This window comes from Salmo salar, chromosome 10 (assembly GCF_965601325.2).
Source record: "Salmo salar chromosome 10, fSalSal1, whole genome shotgun sequence".
Classification (NCBI taxonomy): domain Eukaryota; kingdom Metazoa; phylum Chordata; class Actinopteri; order Salmoniformes; family Salmonidae; genus Salmo; species Salmo salar.
Window position 1 is genome coordinate 113,369,899 of NC_138300.1, and position 25,649 is coordinate 113,395,547.

Consider the following 25,649-nt stretch of genomic DNA (forward strand, 5'->3'; position numbering starts at 1 on the left):
CATTTGCCTTGGGCGGAATGTTTATAGTGACCATGAGCGTTCGCAACACTCATGAGGTAGAAGTTCTGATTATTTTTATTACAGTAACATGTAGGCCTATTTGTGTGCTGTTTGGTCCTGAGAGTTTCTCAGTCTCTATTTTGCCACTGTGAACGTGAATAGATATAGCTGGCCTGTGCACCAGAATAGGTGTGGCCAAGTGCCCATTTTGGGATGTTCCCCTCAGTTCAAGTTTGACAACTCATTGGGGAGGCTGTGTTTTTTGACAACTCATTGGGGAGGCTATGCCTTGCCATAACGGTTAGGACAGGTTTTGCCTGATGAGGCTTTTTTTTGCTGGCATTTTAAAATCAGAGGTCTGTATATACAGTATACTGAACAAAAATATAAATGCAACAATTTAAAGTTTTACTGAGTTACAGTTCTTATAAGAAAATCAGTAAATTCAAATTAATGAATTAGGCTCTAATCTATGGATTTCACATGACTGCGCATCCATGGGTCGGCCTGGGAGGGCATAGGCCCAGCCAATCAGAATAGTTTGTTTCCCAACAAACAATGCTGCGCACTGGCGCACATTAGCCCGAGCAACGCCCCGGGACTGCTTAGCAGAAGAAATACTGTATCAGCCCAAGGAGAGAAGCACGAGATTGAACTTCACTCAACTTTCTAGTTTTCCCTGTTAGTTAACACTATCAACGTTTCCCTTTACTGTGTCAATTGTGATCGAATCAACACAATATTATCCACTTTCAATGCAACATACCAAAACAAGCTATCCAAGAGATTTTGTTGTAGGCATAAGGCATCGGAGTAAGATTCTATTGCATTTTATTTATTTATTTAACCTTTATTTAACTAGGCAAGTCCGTTAAGAATAAATTCTTATTTACAATCATGGCCTATCGGGGAACAGTGGGTTAAACTGCCTTGATCAGTGGCAGAACGATAGATTTTTACCTTGTCAGCTTGGGGATTCGATCAAGCAACCTTTTGGTTGCTGGCCCAACGCTCTAATCACTAGGCTACCTGCCGCCCCAGTCCATACAGCCATCTGGGTTCTCAGTACATTGCGCAGACAGGAAAAAACACACAGGACTCAGTCAGTACTCTACACAGACCAATGCGACATAACCAAATCTGAACTGCAGTAGGCCTATATGCAAATAGACCATTGCCATATATGGATCTGTGCCAATTACTTTGATCTGGACTGTGTTTACAGCGGTGGTCGTGAGTAGACGCGTTTGTTTTTAGATCAAAGCGAGTGCTGCATGTAGCCACGTGTGCACATTTTGTTCATATCCTTTAATAGTTAGTGATGCGTAAGATGGCGCCAACAGACCGGACCAGGAATACGACTTTCCCAAATTGGATCCTTTGTTCGCACCCCCCAGGGCAATTGAACTTATCCCAGAGGCTAGTCTAAGACGCCGCCGGCGGAGAAAAAGTACTCAGTGGACTTCTAGTCCGACTCAGGAGGCGGGCACACCATCCACTGCTTCCGAGTATATTACTCGCTGATGTTCAGTCTCTGGACAATAAAGTAGATGAACTCAGGGTGAGGATTTCCTTCCAGAGAGACATCAGGGACTGTAACATACTCTGTTTCACGGAAACATGGCTCTCTCCTGATATACTGCCCCTGCCCATACAGCCATCTGGGTTCTCAGTACATCGTGCGGACAGGAATAAAGAACTCTCCGGGAAGAAGGGCGGTGGTGTATGTTTCATAATTAACCACTCATGGTGTGATTGTGATAATGTACAGAAACTCAAGTCCTTTTGTTCACCCGACCAAGAAAACCTCAATCAAATGCCGACTGTATTACTTTGAGAGAATTCTCTTCGGTTATAGTCACAGACGTATATATTCCACCTCAAGCTGATAACACGACACCCTCAAGGAACTACACTGGACTTTATGCAAACTTGAAACTACATATCCTTAGGCTAAATTTATTTTAGCTGGGGATTATAAAGCAAATTTGAGGAAACGCTACCGAAGTTCTATCAACACATTGACTGTAGTACTAACGCTGGAAAAACACTCGCCCACTGCTCTTCTCTCTTCCGGGATGCCTACAAGGCCCTTCCCGCCAAATTAGATCTTGACTCCATTTTTCTCCTCCCTTCCTATAGGCAGAAACTCAAACAGGAAGTACCCGTGCTAAGGTCTATTCAATGCTGGTCTGACCAATCGGAATCCATGCATAAAGATTGTTTTGATCATGCGGACTGGGATATATTCCGGGTATCCTCGGAGAATAACAATGTACACAGGGACACTGTGACTGAGTTCATCAGGAAGTGTATAGGGGATGTTGTTCCCACTGTGGCTATTAAAACCTACCCAAACCAGAAAAAGTGGATAGATGGAAGCATTCGCGCTAAACTGAAAGCACTAACCACCGCATTTAACCATGGCAAGGTGACTGGGAATATGGCCGAATACAAACAGTGTAGTTATTCCCTCCGTAAGGCAATCAAACAGGCAAAATGTCATAGTCCGGGTAGGGTTTGGCCAGCTGGGATGTCCTTGTCCCATCGCGCTCTAGCAACTCCTGTGGCGGGCCGGGATCATGCACGCTGACACGGTCACCAGCTGTATAGTGTTTCCTCCGACACATTGGTGCGGCTGGCTTCTGGGTTAAGCGTGCTTTGTGTCAAGAAGCAGTGCGGCTTGGCGGGGTTGTGTTTTGAGGACGCACGGCTCTCAACATTCGCTTCTCCTGAGTCCATACGGGAGTTGCAGCGATGGGACAAAACTAACTACCAATTGGACATGACGAAATTTGGGATAAAAAATTATAATTAAAAAAAATTTAAAAGGAGCTGATCGTGGACTTCAGGAAAAAGCATCACCGGGGGCACACCGCCCTCCAGGACAACTACAGCACCCAATGTCACAAGAAGGCCAAAAAGATCAAGGACATCAACCACCTGAGCCATGGCCTGTTCACCCCGCTATCACCCAGAAGGCAAGGTCAGTTCAAGTGCATCAAAGCAGGGACCGAGAGACTGCTTCTATCTCAAGGCCATCAGACTGTTAAATAGCCATCACTAGCCGGCTACCACCCGATTACTCAACCCTGCACCTTACAGGCTGCTGCCCTATATACATAGACATGGAATCACTGGATACTTTAATAAGTGGAACACCAGTCACTAATAATGTTTACGTACTGCTTTACTCATTTCATATGTATATACTGTATTCTATTCTACTGTATTTTAGTCAATGCCACTCCTACATCGCTCGTCCTAATATTTATATATTTCTTAATTCCATTATTTTACTTTCAGATGTGTGTATTGTTGTGAGTTGTTAGATATTACTGCAGTGTTGGCGCTAGGAACACAAGCATTTCGCTACACACGCAATAACATCTGCTAAATATGTGTATGTGACCAGTAATATTTGATTTGATTTATTAGACCAGTTCTAGATCATTTGTAGTCAGCAATAGAGGAGGGATTGTTTCCTACAAGAGCACAAAACTTTGAAAAGCTAGTCAGGTAAATAGCTTTTTGTATGTCTTAAAAGGGCAGTGTTGTAATTTGAGACAGTCTTGAGTAAGCTAAGTAGCAGATAGGCAGAAGGTAGCATCATTTGTCATTCTCTAATAATGGCATGGGAATAATAATGCATTTTATTCTGTAAAGTGGTTTCTTGCATAAAACACACGTTTCAGTCACCTCCTTGTCTGAAGGACAAGTGGATAAACAGGTTCATGTCAAGCCCTGCATGATTTTTTTCAAAAGTCTCATGGAATATAGGCCTACATTGAACACCACACATTTGCTGCTATTGTAGGCTGAAAGGTATAACAGCTATTTCCATGTTAATATGTTATGGAATGCATTTTCTCCATTGTTTTAGATGGTATGCCACTGGTAGGTCTACATTATGAACACTTAAAACTAACTTGGGGACTCCCGCGTGGCGCAACGGTCTAAGGCACTTCATTGAAGTGCTTGAGGCGTCACTACAGACCCGGGTCTGATCCCAGGCAGCCGACCGCGACCGGGAGACCAATGAGGTGGCGCACAATTGGCCCAGCATCGTCCAGGTTAGGGGAGGGTTTGGCCGGCCGGGATGTCCTTGTCCCATTGCGCTCTAGCGACTCTTTATGGCGGGCCGGGCGCAATGCACGCTGACTTTGGTCGCCAGTTGTATGGTATTTCCTCCAACACATTGGTGCGGCTGGCTACCGGGTTAAGCGAGCAGTGTGTCAAGAAGCAGAACGGCTTGGCAGGGTCGTATTCCGGAGGGCACATGGCTCTTGACCGAGCCGTTACGGGATTTGCAGCGATGGGACAAGACTAACTACCCATTGGATATCACCAAATTGGGGAGAAAAGAAAATGGGTACATTTAGTTTTTAATTTAAAACGTCAAGCGGGTACAGCCTCAGTGATCACAGTAACGGTGCGCTGAAAGTAGCACAGAATTTTTACAACATTCAGCAAACTTTGCTCAGCTGGCCTCCCGCCGCGCCACTCGGGAGTCCAGCTCCTTCATTGTGTTGACGTTGAGGTAGAGATTATTTTCCTGGCACCACTCTGTCAGGGCAGTCACCTCCTCCCTGTAGCCTGTCTTATCATTGTTGGTAATCAGCTGTCCAGTGGCTGGTCTCAGACGATCCCGAAGATGAAGAAGTCAGATGTGGAGGTCCTGGGCTGGCGTGGTTACACGTGGTCTGCGGTTATGAGGCCGGTTGGACGTATTACCAAATTCTCTAAAACGACGTTGGAGGCGAGTTATGGTAGCGGTAACAGCTCTGGTGGACATTCCTGCAGTCAGCATGCCAATTGCACGAGCCCTCAAAACTTGAGACACCTATGGCATTGTGTTGTGCAACAAAACTGCACGTTTTAAAGTGACGTTTTACTGTCCCCAGTACAAGGTGCACCTGTGTAATGATCATGCAGTTTAGTCAATTTCTTGATATACCACACCTGTCAGGTGGATGGATTATCTTGGCAAAGGAGAAATGCTCACTAACAAGGATGTAAACAAAATTGAGCACACAATTTGAGAGAAATAAGCTATTTGTAAAATATGGAACATTTCTGGGATCTTTTATTTCACCTCATGAAACATGGGTCCAACACTTCCATGTTGAGTTTATATTTTTGTTCAGTATATACTGTATACAGTGCCTTCACACCGCTCAACTTTTTCCACATTTTGTTGCGTTACAGCCTGAATTTAAAATTGATCAAATTTAGATATTGTCTTCGCTGGCCTACACACAATACACCATAATGTCAAAGTGGTATTATGTTTTTCAAAATGTTTACGAATTAATAAAAAATCAAAAGCTGAAATGTCTTGACTCATTAAGTATTCAACCCTTTTGTTATGGCAAGCCTAAATAAGTTCAGGAGTAAAAATATGCTGAACAAGTCACATAATACGTTGAATGGACTTTGAACGTGATTTTTTATGACTACCTCATCTCTGTACCCCACACATACAATTATTTGTAAGGTCCCTCAGTCAAGCAGCGAATTTCAAACCCAGATTCAACCACAAAGACAAAGGAGATTTTCCAATGCTTTGCAAAGACAGGCACCTATTGGTAGATGTGTCAAAATAAAAAAAGCAAACATTGAATATCCCTTTGAGCATGGTGAAGTTATTCATTACACTTTGGATGGTGTATCAATACACCAAGTCAATACAAATATACCGATGTCCTTCCTAACTCAGTTGCTGGAGAGGAAGGACACCACTCAGTGATTTCACCATGAGGCCAATGGTGACTTTAAAACAGTTATAGAGTTTAATGGCTGTGATAGGAGAAAACTGAGGATTGATTCATTCATTCATCCTGTTTGCAACAAGGCACAAAATAGAGCTAAAAATGTTGCAAAACAATTAACTTTTGTCCTCAATACAAAGTGTTATGTTTGGGGCAAATCCAATACAACACATTATTGAATACCACTCTCCAATGTTATTGGTATGCTTGTAATTGTTAAGGACTGGGGAGATTTTCAGGATAAAAAAAATTAACGGAGCTACACACAGGAAAAAAATCCTAGTGGACAATCTGGTTCAGTCTGCTTTCTACCAGACGTGTGATATTTCATAGTTTTGAGATCTTCACTATTATTCTACAATGAAGAAAAAGTAAAAATAAAGAAAAACCCTGGAATGAGTAGGTGTCCAAACTTTTGACCGGTACTGTATGTATATAGTAACCAAAAAAGTGTTAAAGAAATCAAAATATATTTTAGATTCTTCAAAGTAAGCCACCCTTTGCCTTGATAACAGCTTTGCACACTCTTGGCATTCTCTCAACCAGCTTCAAATGGAATGCTTTTCTAATAGTCTTGAAGGAGTTCCCACATATGCTGGGCACTTGTTGGCTTCTTATCCTTCCCTCTGCGGTCCAACTCATCCCAAACCATCTCAATTGGGTTGAGGTCGGGTGATTGTGGAGGTCAGGTCATCTGATGCAGCACGCCATCACTCTCCTTCTTGGTCAAATAGCCCTTACAGAGCCTGAAAGTGTGTTGGATCATTGTCCTGTTAAAAAACAAATGATAGCACAAACCAGATAGGATGGCATATCGCTGCAGAATGCTGAGGTCGCCATGCTGGTTAAGTGTGCCTTGAAATCTAAATAAATCAGAGTCACCAGCAGAGCACCCCCAAACCATCACAACTCGATGCTTCACGGTGGGAACCACACAAGTGGAGATCATCCGTTCACCTACTCTGCGTCTTGTCGTGGACGAATCAGAATTAGTTGGGTAACATAGATAATTAAGATGTTTTATTAGTATAATATGCTAATTTGAGGTACTTGTCAATAGAAAGTGTCCATTGGACTCTGGTGTCTTTTCAGTTGCATGTCTACCTTAGCTGGGGCTCAGACACTTGGGGCCCAGAGAGAGGAGAGGTCAGACTTGTCGTCATGGGAATGTGTCTTTACCTATTTCTTAAACCATGTGAAGGGATGGCGTGATTAAATGGGGAACCAATGACTTGTCTCCACAATGTCTGTGACCATGGTCTCTTAGATCTCACACTTATCCTGTGATAATATATGGCCTAGAGGCTCACTCCCTCCAGTGAGCCTGTCCAGGAGTGGGGTCAAGAGGGGGTTTGCTTGAGATGGGAGTATCTAGAGTTGACAATTGATATATGCCATTGGATGAAATAGTTCTGTTCAATACCGTACCAGGGAGGGACAGTTCTAAGGGGACCAGATACTGGGCTATTCAATTAATCCTGTTGACATAGCAGTTACTGTCTGATGTGTTTTATTGATATCTGTCATACAAAACGTAACCTTTGCGAACTGTTACTAAGTATCTGTGGTTTGTCAATGTACGTTGAAGGGGCTGTATCGTTGCTATAAAAGATCCCTGAGCCATTCTGTAAGCACCTCATTAAATGATTCATTCGAGAGAATGCATTATTGGGGGTCAAGAACTTTTGCAAAAGTATCTTAAGTATTAAAGATGTAGTTTTAACTCGGACTGGTGTGTTTGTAAATCCTCATTTGGTAATGCGGAAATTAGCCACCACAGTCTCACAAAGACTCGGCAGCTGGAACCAAAAACCTCAGATTTGGACTCAGACCAAAGGACAGATTTACACTGGTATAATGTCCATTGCTCGTGTTTCTTGGCCCAAGCATGTCTCTTCTTCTTATTGGTGTCCTTTAGTAGTGGTTTCTTTGCAGCAATTCCACCATGGAATTGGTGATTGATTCACGCAGTCTCCTCTGAACAGTTGATGTTGAGATGTTTCTGTTACTTGAACTCTGTGAAGCATTTATTTGGGCTGCAAAATCAAATCAAACTTTACTTTTCACATGCGCCGAACACAACGTGTAGACCTTACCATGAAATGCTTACTTACAAGCCCTTAACCGTCAATGCAGTTCAAGAAATAGAGTTTAGAAAATATTTACTAAATAAACTAAAGAAATATTTTTATAAAAAGTAACAATAAAATAATAACAAGGCTATATACATGGGGTACTGGTACCGAGTCGATGTGTGGGGGTACAGGATAGTCGAGTTAATTTATACATGTAGGTAAGGGTGAAGTGACTATGCAAAGATAAAAAAAAAACGGGGGGGGGGGGCGTCAATGTAAATTGTTCGTTGGCCATTTGATTAATTGTTCGACAGTCTTATGGCTTGGGGGTAGAAGCTGTTAAGGAGCCTTTTGGTCCCAGACTTGGCGCTCCGGTACCGCACAGTAGCAGAGAAAACAGTCTGACTTGGGTGACTGGAATCTGACAATTCTTTGGGCTTTCCTCTGACACCGCCTATTATATAAGTCCTGGATGGCAGGAGGCTTGGCCGGTGATGTACTGGGCCATACGCACTACCCTCTGTAGCGCCTTACGATCAGATGCCAAGCAGTTACCATACCAGGTGGGGATGCAACCGGTCAGGACACTCTCGATGGTGCAGCTGTATAACTTTCTGAGGATCTGGGGACTCATGCCAAATCTTTTTAGTCTCCTGAGGGGGAAAAGGTGTTGTTGTGCCCTCTTCACAACTGTATTGGACAGGTTAGTAAATCTAATGAACATATCCTCTGCAGCAGAGGTAACTCTTCCTGACGTAATGACGGCACGAAAAATACAGTGCGACACAGAACAAAAGCAGAAAAATACTAAGCACACAATTCCAACAACTAAACAAGTTCAAGTCGAGCAGTCATTTGAAAGAGTAAGAACATTTCAGCGAGACAACTGAAAGGCAAAATCCATTAACGTCAAGATAATGGAATTCATTGCCCTTGACAATCACCCGTCCTCTGTCGTGGATGATGTTGGCTTTCGCCGACTGGTCGAGCTCCGGTACACACTATTTTTCAGATATTGCCCTACTGGAGTTAGCCAGTATTGTGGAAAAGTACAGTTGAAGTCGGAAGTTCACATACACTTAGGTTGGAGTCATTAAAACTAGTTTTTAAACCACTCCACAAATTTCATATTAACTAATTATAGTTTTGGCAAGTCGGTTAAGACATCTACTTTGTGCATGACAAGTAATTTTTCCAACAATTGTTTACAGACAGATTATTTCACTGTATCACAATTCCAGTGGGTCAGAAGATTAAATACACTAAGTTGACTGTGCCTTCAAACAGCTTGGAAAATTACAGAAAAGGACGTCATGACTTTAGAAGCTTCTGATTGGCTCATTGACAATTTGAGTCAATTAGAGGTGTACCTGTGAATGTATTTCAAGGCCTACCTTCAAACTCAGTGCCTCTTTGATTGACATCATGGGAAAATCAAAAGAAATCAGCCAAGACCTCAGAAAATAAATTGTAGACCTCCACAAGTCTGTTTCATCCTTGGGAGCAATTTCCAAATGCCTGAAGGTACCACGCTCATCTGTACAAACAATAGTACGCAAGTATAAACACCATGGGACCATACAGCCGTCATACCGCTCAGGAAGGAGACGCGTTCTGTCTCCTAGAGATGAACGTACTTTGGTGCGAAAAGTGCAAATCAATCCCAGAACAACAGCAAAGGACCTTGTGAAGATGCTGGAGGAAACAGGTACAAAAGTATCTATATCCACAATAAAACGAGTCCTATATCAACATAACCTGAAAGGCCGCTCAGCAAGGAAGAAGCCACTGCTCCAAAACCGCCATAAAAAAGCCAGACTACGGTTTGCAGCTGCACATGGGGACAAAGATTGTACTTTTTGGAGAAATGGCCTCTGGTCTGATGAAACAAAAAAATAGAACTGTTTGGCCATAATGACCATCGTTATGTTTGGAGGAAAAAGGGGGAGGCTTGCAAGCCGAAGAACACCACCCCAACCGTGAAGCACGGGGGTGGCAACATCATGTTGTGGGGGTGCTTTGCTGCAGGAGGGACTGGTGCACTTCACAAAGTAGATGGCATCATGAGGCAGGAAAATTATGTGGATAAATTGAAGTAACATCTCAAGACATCAGTCAGGAAGTTAAAGCTTGGTCGCAAATGGGTCTTATGGACAATGGACCACAATGGGTCTTATGGACAATGACCACAAGCATACTTCCAGAGTTGTGGCAAAATGGCTTAAGGACAACAAAGTCAAGGTATTGGAGTGACCAACACAAATCCCTGACCTCAATCCTATAGAACATTTGTGGGCAGAACTGAAAAAGTGTGTGCGAGCAAGGAGGCCTACAAACCTGACTCAGTTACACCAGCTCTGTCAGGAGGAATGGCCCAAAATTCACCCAACTTATTGTGGGAAGCTTGTGGAAGGCTACCCAAAACGTTTGACCCAAGTTAAACAATTTTAAAGGCAATGCTACCAAATACTAATTGAGTGAATGTAAACGTCTGAACCACTGGGAATGTGATGAAAGAAATAAAAGCTAAAATAAATAATTCTCTACTATTATTCTGACATTTCACATTCTTAAAATAAAGTGGTGATCCTGACTGACCTAAGACAGGGAATTTTTACTAGGATTAAATGTCAGGAATTGCGAAAAACTGATTTGAAATGTATTTGGCTAAGGTGTATGTAAACTTCCGACTTCAACTGTATGTATGTATGTATGTATGTATGTATGTATGTATAGACACACACACACGCACACGTATAGACACACACACACACACACACACACACACACACACACACACACACACACACACACACACACACACACACACACACACACACACACACACACACACACACACACACACACACACACACACACACACTCAACAGTTTGTGGTCACTTAGAAATGTCCTTCTATTTGAAAGAAAAGCATATTTTTGGTCCATCAAAATAACATCAAATTGATCAGATATACAGTGTTGACACTGTTAATGTTGTAAATTACTATTGTAGCTGGAAACAGCTGATTTTTACAGAATATCTACATGGGCGTACAGAGGCCCATTATCAGCAACCATCACTCCTGTTCCAAAGGGCACGTTGTGTTAGCTAATCCAAGTTCATCATTTTAAAAGGCTAACTGATCATTAGAAAACCCTTTTGCAATTATGTTAGCACAGCTGAAAACTGTTGTTCTGATTAAGGAAGCAGTAGAACTGGCCTTCTTTAGACTAGTTGAGTATCTGGAGCATCAGCATTTGTGGGTTTGATTACAGGCTCAAAATGGCCAGAAACAAAGCGCTTTCTTATGAAACTCGTCAGTCTATTCTTGTTCTGAGAAATTAAGGCGATTCCATGCGAGAAATTGCCAAGAAACTGAAGATCTTGTACAACACTGTGTACTACTCCCTTCACAGAACAGCGCAAACTGTCTCTAACAAGAATGGAAAGAGGAGTGGGAGGCCCCGGTGCACAACAGAGCAAGAGGACAAGTACATTAGAGTGTCTAGTTTGAGTCTCCTCTTTACTGTTGACGTTGAGACTGGTGTTTTGCGGGTACTATTTAATGAAGATGCCAGTCGAGGACTTGCTAGGCGTTTGTTTCTCAAACTAGATACTAATGTACTTGTCCTCTTGCTCAGTTGTGCACCGGGGCCTCCCACTCTTTCTATTCTGGTTAGAGCCAGTGCTGATAATGGGCCTCTGTACACCCATGTAGATATTCCATTAAAAAATGTTTTTAAAAAGTCAGCCGTTTCCATCTACAACAGTCATTTACAACAATGTCTACACTCTTTTTCAATTTCATGTTATTCTAATGGACAAAAAAGTTGTTTTTCTTTAAAAAACAAGGACATTTCTAAGTGACCCCAAACTTTTTAACGGTGGTGTATATTTTTTTACAAATCGATACTTGCAGTAAAATAGCAATATAATATCTTACAAAAATATTATTGCAATACGCAACCATTGATTTCACCCCCCCATCACTAAAGGGCTTTACCTACTGATATATAATGTTAGATAAAGGGCCTTGCCTGCTGATATATGGCTCTAGTAAAGGGCCCTTACCTGCTGATATAGGCTTGTTTGAAGTCGGGCCTCATGCTGATGGCCTGTCTGTAGAGCTGGTCAGCCTCCTCCAGCCGTGAGTCGTTGGTACGGATCAGGTTGGCCAGGTTAATGTACACGTTCAGGTGGTTGGGCGCAACACGGGTGGCGTACTTCTTCCCTGGAATGATCTGGAAGGGCATAATCAGTGATTATTCCCCTCAGTGATTGATTCATGATGTTTAATTTAAAAAAAAATGTAACCTTTATTTAAATAGTCAAGTCAGTTAAGAACAAATTCTTATTTACAATGATGGCCTACCCCGGCCAAACCTGGACGACGCTGGGCCAATTGTGCGCCGCCCTATGGGACTCCCAATCACGGCCGGATGTGATACAGCCTGGATTCGAACCAGGGACTGTAGTGACACCTCTTGCACTGAGATGCAGTGCCTTAGACCTTTGCGACACTCGGGAGCTCTGAGTTTATTATACATGTTTATTATACATGGACGGTATTAGATCACACTATACAACACGTTTGCATTGTTTTGGTTAGCTCTGATAGGTAAGGGGCACTGGACATTAGTTATTCCAGGTAAACTTTAACCACTAGAGAATGTAGATCATGAGAGCCGTGTGAACAAACACTTAAAAATATATATACTATCACCACTTTTCACGAGCCCAACCAATGTTTCGGTATGTCCTTATTTTCAAGGAAAGCTAGGCAGAAAGAGAAATTAAATAACAACCAACAGAAAAGAAAACTTAATGAGAAATTTAGTCCCACCATCTTGGAGGGCAAATAATGATTGAGCATATCTAGAATACCAATATAATTCTAATAGAACTTCAAAGTCACTGGAAGCCTCTGATGTAGGCAATCTGCTCTGTCATGGCCAACATGGTATCCCACATTACAGTGGGATTGTTAGGGAAACAAATTCTGTCATACATCTATACCCTCCCATTCAGACAAGACAGTTCTATATTCCTACACTAGCCACACACCTAGCTAGAGAGGGAGAAGATATATATTTTTGTTTTCTTCTATGGAAGAAAACCATCTATTGAATCAGAGTTAACACAGTTCCTCAAATAAATCATGAGAACATGACAGACTGAGGCTAACAAAAGCTGCACTTTTCTATTCAATCAGTGTACATTTCCTCCATCGACAGGATCACAGAGGCTTATCAAACACGCACTAAAGCACCATATCGTTAGTTTCATTCCATGGGGTTGTCGGTAGTTGGATTTCAAGACATAAGCGGAAATCTGGATATAAATAGTTCACTTATTTGGAAACCCAATAAATAAAAGAGCTATGATCAACATAAGTGTACTGTGTCTAAGTGATTATCATTGGGCCCCACGCGGATATCCTGTTCAGGATCATCAGCATGGGGCCATGGATACATGATGGCCATAGCCGCCTGCGTGCTTTAGCTGAAAAACCTCTTCAAAAGATACAACAAGGCCTCGCCTGTACTGTTTCGTGACGCTAACATTAAAGAAATCAGCCCCGCTGCTGATTCACAAAATTGTAATTTGTTTTCAAAGCTGACCCATCGCAAGGGTAGTACAGATCAAATAAGCTTCCATAAATACAGTGAGGGAAAAAAGTATTTGATCCCCTGCTGATTTTGTACGTTTGCAAACTGACAAAGAAATGATGGTAGGTTTATTTGAACAGTGAGAGACAGAATAACAACAACAAAAATCCAGAAAAACGCATGTCAAAAATGTTATAAAATGATTTGCATTTTAATGAGGGAAAGAAGTATTTGACCCCTCTGCAAAACATGACTTAGTACTTGGTGGCAAAACCCTTGTTGGCAATCACAGAGGTCAGACGTTTCTTGTAGTTGGCCACCAGGTTTGCAAACATCTCAGGAGGGATTTTGTCCCACTCCTCTTTGCAGATCTTCTCCAAGTCATTAAGGTCTCGAGGCTGACGTTTGACAACTCGAACCTTCAGCTCCCTCCACAGATTTTCTATGGGATTAAGGTCTGGAGACTGGCAAGGCCACTCCAGGACCTTAATGTGCTTCTTCTTGAGCCACTCCTTTGTTGCCTTGGCCGTGTGTTTTGGGTCATTGTCATGCTGGAATACCCATCCACGACCCATTTTCAATGCCCTGGCTGAGGGAAGGAGGTTCTCACCTAAGATTTGACGGTACATGGCCCCGTCCATCGTCCCTTTGATGCGGTGAAGTTGTCCTGTCCCCTTAGCAGAAAAACATCACCAAAACATAATGTTTCCACCTCTATGTTTGATGGTGGAGATGGTGTTCTTAGGGTCATAGGCAGCATTCCTCTTCCTCCAAACATGGCGAGTTGAGTTGATGCCAAAGAGCTCCATTTTGGTCTCATCTGACCACAAAACTTTCACTCAGTTGTCCTCTGAATCATTCAGATGTTCATTGGCAAACTTCAGACGGGCATGTATATGTGCTTTCTTGAGCAGGGGGACCTTGCGGGCGCTGCAGAATTTCAGTCCTTCACGGCATAGTGTGTTACCAATTGTTTTCTTGGTGACTATGGTCCCAGCTGCCTTGAGATCATTGACAAGATCCTCCCGTGAAGTTCTGGGCTGATTCCTCACCGTTCTCATGATCATTGCAACTCCACGAGGTGAGATCTTGCATGTAGCCCCAGGCCGAGGGAGATTGACAGTTCTTTTGTGTTTCTTCCATTTGCGAATAATCGCACCAACTGTTGTCACCTTCTCACCAAGCTGCTGGGCGATGGTCTTGTAGCCCATTCCAGCCTTGTGTAGGTCTACAATCTTGTCCCTGACATCCTTGGAGAGCTCTTTGGTCTTGGCCATGGTGGAGAGTTTGGAATCTGATTGATTGCTTCTGTGGACAGGTGTCTTTTATACAGGTAACAAACTGAGATTAGGAGCACTCCCTTTAAGAGTGTGCTCTTAATCTCAGCTCGTTACCTGTATAAAAGACACCTGGGAGCCAGAAATCTTTCTGATTGAGAGGGGGTCAAATACTTATTTCCCTCATTAAAATGCAAGTCAATTTATAACATTTTTGACATGCGTTTTTCTGGATTTTTTGTTGTTATTCATTCTCTCACTGTTCAAATAAACCTACCATTAAAATTATAGACTGATCATTTCTTTGTCAGTGGGCAAACATACAAAATCAGCAGGGGATCAAATACTTTTTTCCCTCACTATATATATATTTTTTACAAGTAGATTGGATTACCAAACTCTTTTCATATTCATTTTTCATGAATGATAGAATAGTGGGAACTGGGCAGTTACAGAGAGACCGATAGTAAAGAGGCACAGACAGAATGGCCGAGACAAGGCTTGAAATCCGGAGACGGCAGCGCTACCGGTAGGCCAGCCTGAGGCACTGCCATTTCCTAATTTGACTTAATTCCTGAGATAAACAACTTTTAGGGATTGGGGTAGGAAATCAGGTCAGCCTCCCATTGATCTCTAACAACATAAACTAATCATAACAGAGCTGTATTTCTTAGCATCAATTATTTTTTTATTTAACTAGGTAAGTCAGTTAAGAACAAATTCTTATTTTCAATGACGGCCTAGGAACAGTGGGTTTGCTGCCTTGTTCAGGGGCAGAACGACAGATTTTTACCTTGACAGCTCGGGGATTCGATCTTGCAACCTTTCAGTTACTAGTCCAACGCTCTAACCACTAGGCTACCCTAAGAATTTGTTAACTGACTTGACTATTTAAATAAAGGTTAGATAAAATAAAAGGTGAGCATGACCTAAGACTATTAAACTAACTATTAAAATGATCAAGTCCTCAGGAGACCTTTAACATTTAACTGATGATCAACTATCTGTCAAGCGAAGAAGTGCCCCTTTAGTTGACGTCACTCCCGAGATGGAGGTTTGGGTAGGAAGTCAGATTGGCCTTCTAATAACCATCATCATAAACTCATTAACATACCAGAGGTAAATTACTTGCAATGCTTAACATTAGACAGCTAAACATGATTTAATGACTACAAAGCAATTCATGCCAAAGGTAGGCCTTTCAAAAGGCAGGGGTCCTCAGGTGCTCCTTTAATATTATCCTGCTGCTCAATGATCTATCAAGCTTTGACAGGACGACATTGTAAATTAGAATTTGTTCATAACTGACTTGTCTGGATAAATAAAAGGGATAAATAAATCATATAAATACAAAAGGGTGAATGCAGCTGACAACACATAGAAAACACAACTTAACACGTAGAGGGATTTGGTTTAAAATCCTGGCCCTGGCACAATGAACAACACTGTTCCTCCCACTCGCTGCTGTTACCTCCCAGCTACCGATTCCTCTCGTCGTCATGTCCCTCAAAGGATGATGAAGGTGAAACAGTGGGAATAACAAACACGACTGTTGTTTTCCCTCTTAAATACACCTGGGTGTGTGTGGCCTTGTCACATACCTGTGGCATGAGGGATTTGGCAACCAGGTAGGCATCCTCAGCCTCCTTGGACTTATTCAGGTTCTTGTAGGTCCTTCCCACATTCATATGGGCTCCAATGTCATCTGCAGGGACATGCCACAGGAGAAGGCACATGGATTAGCAATGACAATTTGGCAGGGATATCAAGCCTGCGTGGGGATTAGGGATTAGGAGCATATGCCCAGGCAGTCAGGTGGCGGCTTGGCTGGACACTGGCAGTACATCTGATCTGATGGGAGTTTAGCGGAACATTGTGTGTGCGCCAAATGGCACCCGACATTCAATATAGTGCACTACTTTTGGAATGCATCCATTCAATAGGACCACACAATACAGCTCTGTGGCGGCGGGTGGCTGTCTAACGAGCGGAGCAGGTTGTATGAGGCATTGACATGGTTAAGATAGCCAACGCCACGGTGATGTCACAGGATATTTCATTAGGTTAAAATTGGCATTTGGCTAGTGAGAAATGGGTTGTAAAATGAGTATTTTAGAGATAAATTTAGATTAAGTATTTGTAAACTATACAGCCCTGTGAAAAAGTATTTGCACCCTTACTAATTTTCTCTACTTTTGCATATTTTTGATAATGAATGTTATCAGATCTTCAACCAACACCTAATATTAGATAAAGGGAACCTGAGTGAACAAATAACAACAATCATATACTTACTTCATCTATTTCATAAACAAAGTTATGCAACACCCAATGCCCGTGTGAAAAAGTAACTTCCCCCTTACACTCAATAACTGGTCGTGCCACTTTTAGCTGCAATGACTGCAACCAAATGCTTCCTGTAGTTGTTGATCAGTCTCAAATCACTTTTTGGCAAATTTGACTAACTTTTTGGATGACATTGGTCCCATTACGCATGGCGAAATACAAACACAGTAAGAATCTCATACCAACGGTAAAGCATGGTGGTGGTACTGTGATGGTTTGGGGATGCTTTGCTGCCTCAGGACCTGGACGACTTGCCTTAATAGAAGGAACCATGAATTCTGCTCTGTATCAGAGAATTCTACAGGAGAATGTCAGGCCATCCGTCTGTGAGCTGAAGCGCAGCTGGGTCATGCAGCAAGACAATGATCCAAAACACACAATCAAGTCTACATGAAAATGGCTAAAAAGCAACAAATTTGAAGTTTTGAAATGGTCTAGTCAAAGTCCAGACCTAATCCCAATTGAGATGTTGTGGCAAGACTTGAAACGAGCAGTTCATGCTTGAAACCCCATAAATGTAGCTGAGTTAAATCAGTTCTGCATGCAAGAGTGGGTCAGAATTCCTCCACAGCGATAAGAGACTGATCAACAACTACAGGAAGCATTTGGTTGCAGTCATTGCAGCTAAAGGTGGTACAACCAGTTATTGAGTGCAAGGGGTAATTCCTTTTTCACACAGGGAAATTGGTTGTTGCATAACTTTAAATAAATAAAATAAGTATACATTTTTTTGTTATTTGTAAACTCAGGTTCCATTTCTCTAATATTAGGTTTTGGTTGAAGATCTGATAACATTCAGTATCAAAAATATGCAAAAGTAGAGAAAATCTGAAAGGGGGCAAATACTTTTTCACGGCACTGTACAAGAGAAGTGTATATAGAAAGTGTGAAAAATCATGTTGTTTCATTCTATAGAACCTAATAACGGAATTGTGTAGGCGTGGAACCTTGGAGTGGATGGTGACAGGCCTCATGTTCAAATTACTTTTGTGTTCCTTGTAAAAAAAAAAACAACAGCTTCCTTGTAAGAAACCCAAAACAATTGCCTTCTGGGAACCAGCAGTCTGAAGTGAAGTGTTCAACATCATGGCTATGACAAGCAGACTGATGCTGAAAGATTAGAAAAAGCAGGAAATCCTGATCGGGTTAATGTGCTTACAGAGATAATCTATGGAAACTATTGGGTGGTGAAACTTCGCAAATATTAAATTACAATGCAACTAATTTACATTACAAGTACTTTAACTCAATGTTTTTCATAATAACACCATTGAGCAGACTATATTATATTGATCAAAATCTTGCTATCTTGTCATCGTCTCATCTTCATCATAGCCTTGAAGCCCACCAGACAATAATGGGAGAGGTCTTACCTGGTTGGACCCGGGTGGCTTGAAGGAAATATCTCAGAGCTTTTTCGTAATTGTTTTGATTTTCCAGAGCATGACCAACATTATTCCATAGCTTGGCGTTGTTCTTGTTGACCTGAGGGGAGACATGGCAATCAATCGAAGAAAATAGAGGAAAAACAAACGAGGAGAACAATCTTGGTGAGTTTATTGTAAGTTAGGCCAAGAATGAGATGTGGACGACATACTTTTAGGGCTGAGGTAAACAGTGTATATTCAGATTCCCAGTCCCAGTTTCTGTTGAAGGTCTTGACTGCGTGTGTGGCGAGGAGCACTCCAATCATCAGCCAGGAGATCTTCCTCAAGTGTCTGGTCAATAGAGGGAGAAAGCAAATAGAAAAATGGTGATTCTGTTAAAAGACAATAGAAAGCACAAATAATACCCCCACTCAAATTGATAAATGGTGTCAATTGGTTCAATTTGGTTTTGAATTGTGGCTACAGACACTGAGGGCTGGTTTCCTGGACACAGATTAAGCATCGTCTTGGACGATTGAAAGTGCTTCTTTTTATTTTTATTTCACCTTTATTTAACCAGGTAGGCTAGTTGAGAACAAGTTCTCATTTACAACTGCGACCTGGCCAAGATAAAGCAAAGCAGTTCGACATACAACAGAGTTACACATGGAATAAACAAACATACAGTCAATACAGTAGAAAAAGTCTATATACAGTCGTGGCCAAAAGTTTTGAGAATGACACAAATATTGATTTCCACTAAGTTTGCTGCTTGTTTTGTTCCCCGAGCCACTTAGTTATCACTTTTGCCTTATGGCAAGGTGCTCCATCATGCTGGAAAAGGCATTGTTCGTCACCAAACTGTTCCTGGATGGTTGGGAGAAGTTGCTCTCGGAGGATGTGCTGGTACCATTCTTTATTCATGGCTGTGTTCTTAGGCAAAATTGTGAGTGAGCCCACTCCCTTGGCTGAGAAGCAACCCCACACATGAATGGTCTCAGGATGCTTTACTGTTGGCATGACACAGGACTGATGGTAGCGCTCACCTTGTCTTCTCCGGACAAGCTTTTTTCCAGATGCCCCAAACAATCGGAAAGGGGATTCAGAGAAAATGACTATACCCCAGTCCTCAGCAGTCCAATCCCTGTACCTTTTGCAGAATATCCGTCTGTCCCTGATGTTTTTCCTGGAGAGAAGTGGCTTCTTTGCTGCCCTTCTTGACACCGGGACATCCTCCAAAAGTATTCGCCTCACTGTGCATGCAGATGCACTCACACCTGCCTGCTGCCATTCCTGAGCAAGCTCTGTACTGGTGGTGCCCCGATCCCGCAGCTGAATCAACTTTAGGAGACGGTCCTGGCACTTGCTGGACTTTCTTGGGCGCCCTGAAGCCTTCTTCACAACAATTGAACTGCTCTCCTTGAAGTTCTTAATGATCCGATAAATGGTTGATTTAGGTGCAATCTTACTGCAGCAATATCCTTGCCTGTGAAGCCCTTTTTGTGCAAAGCAATGGTGACGGCACGTTTCCTTGCAGGTAACCATGGTTGACAGAGGAAGAACAATGACTCCAAGCACCACCCTCCTTTTGAAGCTTCCAGTCTGTTATTCGAACTCAATCAGCATGACAGAGTGATCTCCAGCCTTGTCCTCGTCAACAATCACACCTGTGTTAATGAGAGAATCACTGACATGATGTCAGCTGGTCCTTTTGTGGCAGGGCTGAAATGCAGTGGAAATGTTTTTTGGGGGGATCCAGTTCATTTGCATGGCACAGAGGGACTTTGGAATTAATTGCAATTCATTTTATCACTCTTCATAACATTCTGGAGTATATCCAAATTGCCATCATACAAACTGAGGCAGCAGACTTTGTGAAAATGTATATTTGTGTCATTCTCAAAACCTTTGGCCACGACTGTACAGTGTGTGCAAATGAGGTAAGATAAGGGAGGTAAGCCAATAAATAGGCCATGGTGGCGAAGTAATTACAATATAGCAATTAAACACTGGAATGGTAGATGTGCAGAAGATGAATGTGCAAGTAGAGATACCGGGGTGCAAAGGAGCAAGATAAATAAATAAATACAGTATGGGGATGAGGTAGTTGGATGGGCTATTTGCAGATGGGCTATGCACAGGTGCAGTGATCTGTGAGCTGCTCTGAAAGCTGGTGCTTAAAGCTAGTGAGGGAGATGTGAGTCTCCAACTTCAGTGATTTTTGCAGTTCGCTCCAGTCATTGGCAGCAGAGAACTGGAAGGCGGCCAAAGGAAGAATTGGCTTTGGGGGTGACCAGTACCTGCTGGAGCGTGTGCTATGGGTGGGTGCTGCTATGGTGACCAGTGAGCTGAGATAAGGCGGTGCTTTACCTAGCAAAGACTTGTAGATGACCTGGAGCCAGTGGGTTTGCGATGAGTATGAAGCGAGGGCCAGCCAACGAGAGCGTACAGGTCACAATGGTGGGTAGTATACGGGGCTTTGGTGACAAAACGGAGGGCACTGTGATAGACTGCATCCAATTTGTTGAGTAGAGTGTTGGAGGCTATTTTGTAAATGACATCGCCGAAGTCGAGGATCGGTAGGATGGTCAGTTTTACGAGGTTATGTTTGGCAGCATGAGTGAAGGATGCTTTGTTGCGAAATAGGAAGCCGATTCTAGATTACATTTTTGATTGGAGATGCTTAATGTGAGTCTGGAAGGAGAGTTTACAGTCTAACCAGACACCTAGGTATTTGTAGTTGTCCACATATTCTAAGTCAGAACCACCCAGAGCAATGATGCTGGACGGGCAGGCAGGTGCAGGCAGCGATCGGTTGAAGAGCATGCATTTAGTTTTATTTGCATTTAAGAGCAGTTGGAGGCCACGGAAGGAGAGTTGTATGGCATTGAAGCTTGTCTGGAGGTTAGTTAACACAGTGTCCAAAGAAGGGCTAGAAGTATACAGAATGGTGTCGTCTGCGTAGAGGTGGATCAGAGAATCACCAGCAGCAAGAGCGACATCATTGATGTATACAGAGAAGAGAGTCGGCCCGAGAATTGAACCCTGTGCACCCCCATAGAGTCTGCCAGAGGTCTGGACAACAGGCCCTCCGATTTGACACACTGAATTCTGTCTGAGAAGTAGTTGGTGAACCAGGCGAGGCAGTCATTTGAGAAACCAAGGCTGTTGAGTCTGCCGATAAGAATGTGGTGATTGACAGAGTCGAAAGCCTTGGCCAGGTCAATGAATAGTTCTTAGTCCAAGACTAGGTTTATTATCTGTGTCCGTAAACCATCCTTGAGAGTGGTCTATTTTTAAAGCACTTATTTTATGCTTGGGAGACGTTTATTACCCCATTACACTCCATGCGAGTTTGTGTTGGAAAATAACTACTATCTCCAAATGGTACAAGATTTGTTTGTGCCGTCTTGCCAACTCCTTTGGTCATTGGGAAGACCACAAACAGATCTGGCAACCAGGCTAAATACTGTAAAACTCACCTCTTATGGGAGATAATCCTGAAGCCATGTGCCACGAGGACACAGAATCCCATACTGGGCACATAGAGCACCCTCTCTGCCACCACAAAGCCCACAGGGAAGAAGAGGTTGGAGGCTGGGATGAAGGGGAGAACGATCAAAGACAGGGCCTGGAGGAGAAGGAAGAGGAGGAGGAATACAACCTTGAATGAGCCTACTTATTGTTGTATTTTAAGATGTTCTTCTTAGGAATGCACTGCAACAGAGCAATGGGTTAACATAGAGTTTGGAAACTCAGTATATACACAGCACAGAGTAAACACACCATATTGGTTTAAGACTTTCCCTTATATGTTAGCATATCTACATGATAAATATGACAAAATAGTTATAAGTGACAAATTCAGGCTGATGGAGGACACCAGGATAAGCATGTTAGGAATTACTTATTACTTCACACACCATATCAGTAGAGCACTCTAAATGAAAGATTAAGCAAGGTAGAACTTTCCCAGCATGCATGTGACTCAATCCCTCATCTCTTATCTGTTGCAATTACAGAGTCATTTTTGGAGGAAACCCAGGAGGAGACGTTTTAAAGCTTTTTACTGGTTGTGAACTAGGGAGGCAAACAAAGATACAGAAAATAACGTGGCAGGGAATGCAACGCACGTTATTTGACTTTTATTGCCTTACAAAAAAGAAAGAAGAAATCCCAGACTTAACAGAAGCACAGCGGTAGCATAGTAGGTAGGATTTACTACAGAGGCCTGGTCTGAGCCTCGAGGAAACAGAGTAGGTGTGAAGTATGGAATTCAATGACAGTCGTGTTGAGTTCAGCAGTTTAAACTGAGATTGTGTGACTGTGAAATCCAGCAGTGTGCTGTGGTAAATTCTTAGTTCACGAGTGTTGTCAAACATAACGTCCGTAAGCTGTTTAACTGCCTGCAATATGATTTAAAGTGGCCCCCATTTGACACCTCTAAAACTAGCCTGTCAGATAATTCAAAAATAATATTTGATGTTGGAGAAGTACAAAAGGCCAAATGCAGTATACAATGAGGCAATTGCTTCAGTGGACTCAGAACATGTCATGGAGCTTTGAATTATGAGTTTGGAGAGGATTACGCCTATATTATGATAAATCTGTAAAATAACAAATGTTCCATTGTGGTACAGTTTCAGACACAACCCAACAAGACTGAGCCAAAATCACGCCCGTCATTTACCGATAAAGAACAATTGCACAACCTTATAACCAGTTATTATGCTGTTACTATATATGCACTTCTGTACGATTTTATACACATTTTGTTGTTCTATCATTTTGATGTAAGCCTTTTGCAGTGGTTGGTGATTTTCTTGCCACCCCAAATGTTTTTTCTAAAAAAAACGAACCATTAATTCAATGTAATTCAAGGTATGAAATTGTTCTTTTCAAAAACAATCTCTTTTTAGATTTAGTTCTGGTCAATTTGCAGTGTACAAATTATTAGAATTATGTTCTGGCCCACTGACCATGAGCTCCAACAAAAATCATCCCGCGGCTGAATCTAGTTGCCTACCTCTGGCCTAATAAAAAGTATGAAGTTTACAAGTAATTCACAACAAATTCTTCAAGTTCTCCATGCTCCAGTCCGGCAGCTGGTACCGGTGCATCAAGGCTCAGACAAAAAGACTTCTAAACAGCTTCTACCCCCTGGCCACAAGGCTGTTAAATGGCTAACAACTACTGCTCTCCCACTCCCACAGACTATCCACACTGACTCTGTGCCCATCCACAGGTCTCTACCCACGCCGATACAACCTACGCTGCAGCTAAAATGATTATTGATTAGTATTACTCCATTAAACTGCTGCTCATTAATTATTGATTGCTATTAACATTAGTATTTATCCTGCTACTGGTCACTATTCCTCCTGTTTACATGTATATATTATCAAAATAAAGAAAGTTGCACACTCCATCTATAGTCTCCCAGCAATTAAATGGGTATATTTACCAACGTTTCTGCATCACTGTGCCTTCCTCAGTGTCCTCCCTTCCTTATGAATACTTGAACCAGGTTAAGTAGACACAGTGCAATTAGTGTAACCAATGACAGTAGTGAAGGGTGTGTCATAATGATTAAGTTAATTCAAATTAATTAGTGAAACTGTTAAAAAATTGTATGTGGCATATTAAATATATTATCATATAGAAAGATAATGCAATACTGTACATGATATTACTGTACATTTGTTCATAATAAGGGCCTGAGATCAAAGTCAATATTCAGACCACTACGGGTCAATGTTTTTAGATAGGATATCCAGTAAGCCTCCCTTTGTAGTAGTAGGATCTCGATGTTAACTCCTCTCCTTGATAGAGCAACATGCTCAATGCCTGTGTATTTGTGGGAGGAGATGGGATGGTTAGCTTCAACAAAGTGAGCTGCTACTGAATAGTCCCCAGGTGGTGAGGGTAGGAAACAACATCTCCACCCCGCTGATCCTCAACACTGGGGCCCCACAAGGGTGCGTTCTCAGCCCTCTCCTGTGCTCCCTGTTCACCCATGACTGCGTGGCCATGCATGCCTCCAACTCAATCATCAAGTATGCAGACGACACTACAGTGGTAGGCTTGATTACCAACAACGACGAGACGGCCTACAGGGAGGTGGTGAGGTCCCTCAGAGTCTGGTGTCAGGAAAATAACCTGTCACTCAACATCAACAAAACAAAAGGAGATGATCGTGGACTTCAGGAAACAGCAGAGGGAGCACCCCCCTATCCACATCGACGGGACAGTAGTGGAGAAGGTGGAAAGTTTTAAGTGCCTCGGCGTACACATCACGGACAAACTGAAATGGTCCACTCACACCCGGCCAATTGTCCGGGAGAAGAAAAAAAAATCACAAATGCCCAAAAAATGCTTTTTAGCCTATTCATTGATGGAAATACATTTGACTAGTCCTGCTTATCAGTCTGTAGGTTAATTTGCATAATTTGGTCAAATTAAATTGCCGCATGTTTAAGAGATAGTATATTCTTTATATATCTTGTCACACACATACAGCATACAGATACAGAGCCTTTGAGCAGAAAATGTGTCAGACAGCGCGAGAGCTGCTGCTACAGCATCTCAAATGGCAACAGAAGGCAAACTTCATCAGCACGTCACACACCCCTTTGCAATGAGCTGGAGGCTATGCATTTTGAAAAAATATACTTAATTGTTTGAAACCTGAACGTTCTAATACATATGAGGCATGTCTTACCTTGCATCAAAGTAGCCTATTAGATTTCCTCTCTTTCTAAATCTCAAACTGACATTTTGTCACATAAAACCTCTGGCATTTGTGGTGCCCTTTTGACAAAGGTGTTTTCCCGCTAATTGCATTATGGAACGAACATCATTGCTGTGCTTATAATGTGAAGAAAAAACAGTTAATCAAAATGTTAAGCTAAACGTTTTGATCTGTTGCATCAGACTCATTGCTTTTTAACATACACAATATATATGTGACTCGTTTCAAGAAACTAGGCGAATGTCGCGAGTCACTACTTCACAGGAGAGGCATTTGAAATAAATTTTTTGGGCAGAAATGCCTTCTGGAACATGTGAACTTTTATGTGCTTTAATAACAAACTTGTTTTCCATCCATAGATACGAATAAAATTGTTAAAATTACGAGCCTAATTGGTTTAGCCACAGAAAAATCCAGGAACCATCTCGCTAGCCATGATTGGCTGAGATA

General features: G+C 42.2%; 1 protein-coding gene across 1 annotated transcript in view; it reads right to left on the minus strand.

The window, feature by feature from the left end:
• The window catches only part of tmtc3 (transmembrane O-mannosyltransferase targeting cadherins 3), a 140,186-nt gene that overhangs the window by 22,623 nt on the left and 91,914 nt on the right, over nt 1-25,649 (minus strand). The window contains exons 8-12 of the mRNA XM_014125664.3: nt 21,931-22,079; nt 18,679-18,799; nt 18,455-18,566; nt 16,337-16,440; nt 11,921-12,090 (exon numbers count right to left, since the gene is read on the minus strand). Of these exons, the coding sequence (XP_013981139.1) occupies nt 11,921-12,090; nt 16,337-16,440; nt 18,455-18,566; nt 18,679-18,799; nt 21,931-22,079 (656 nt within the window). The remainder of the gene's footprint in view (nt 1-11,920; nt 12,091-16,336; nt 16,441-18,454; nt 18,567-18,678; nt 18,800-21,930; nt 22,080-25,649) is intronic.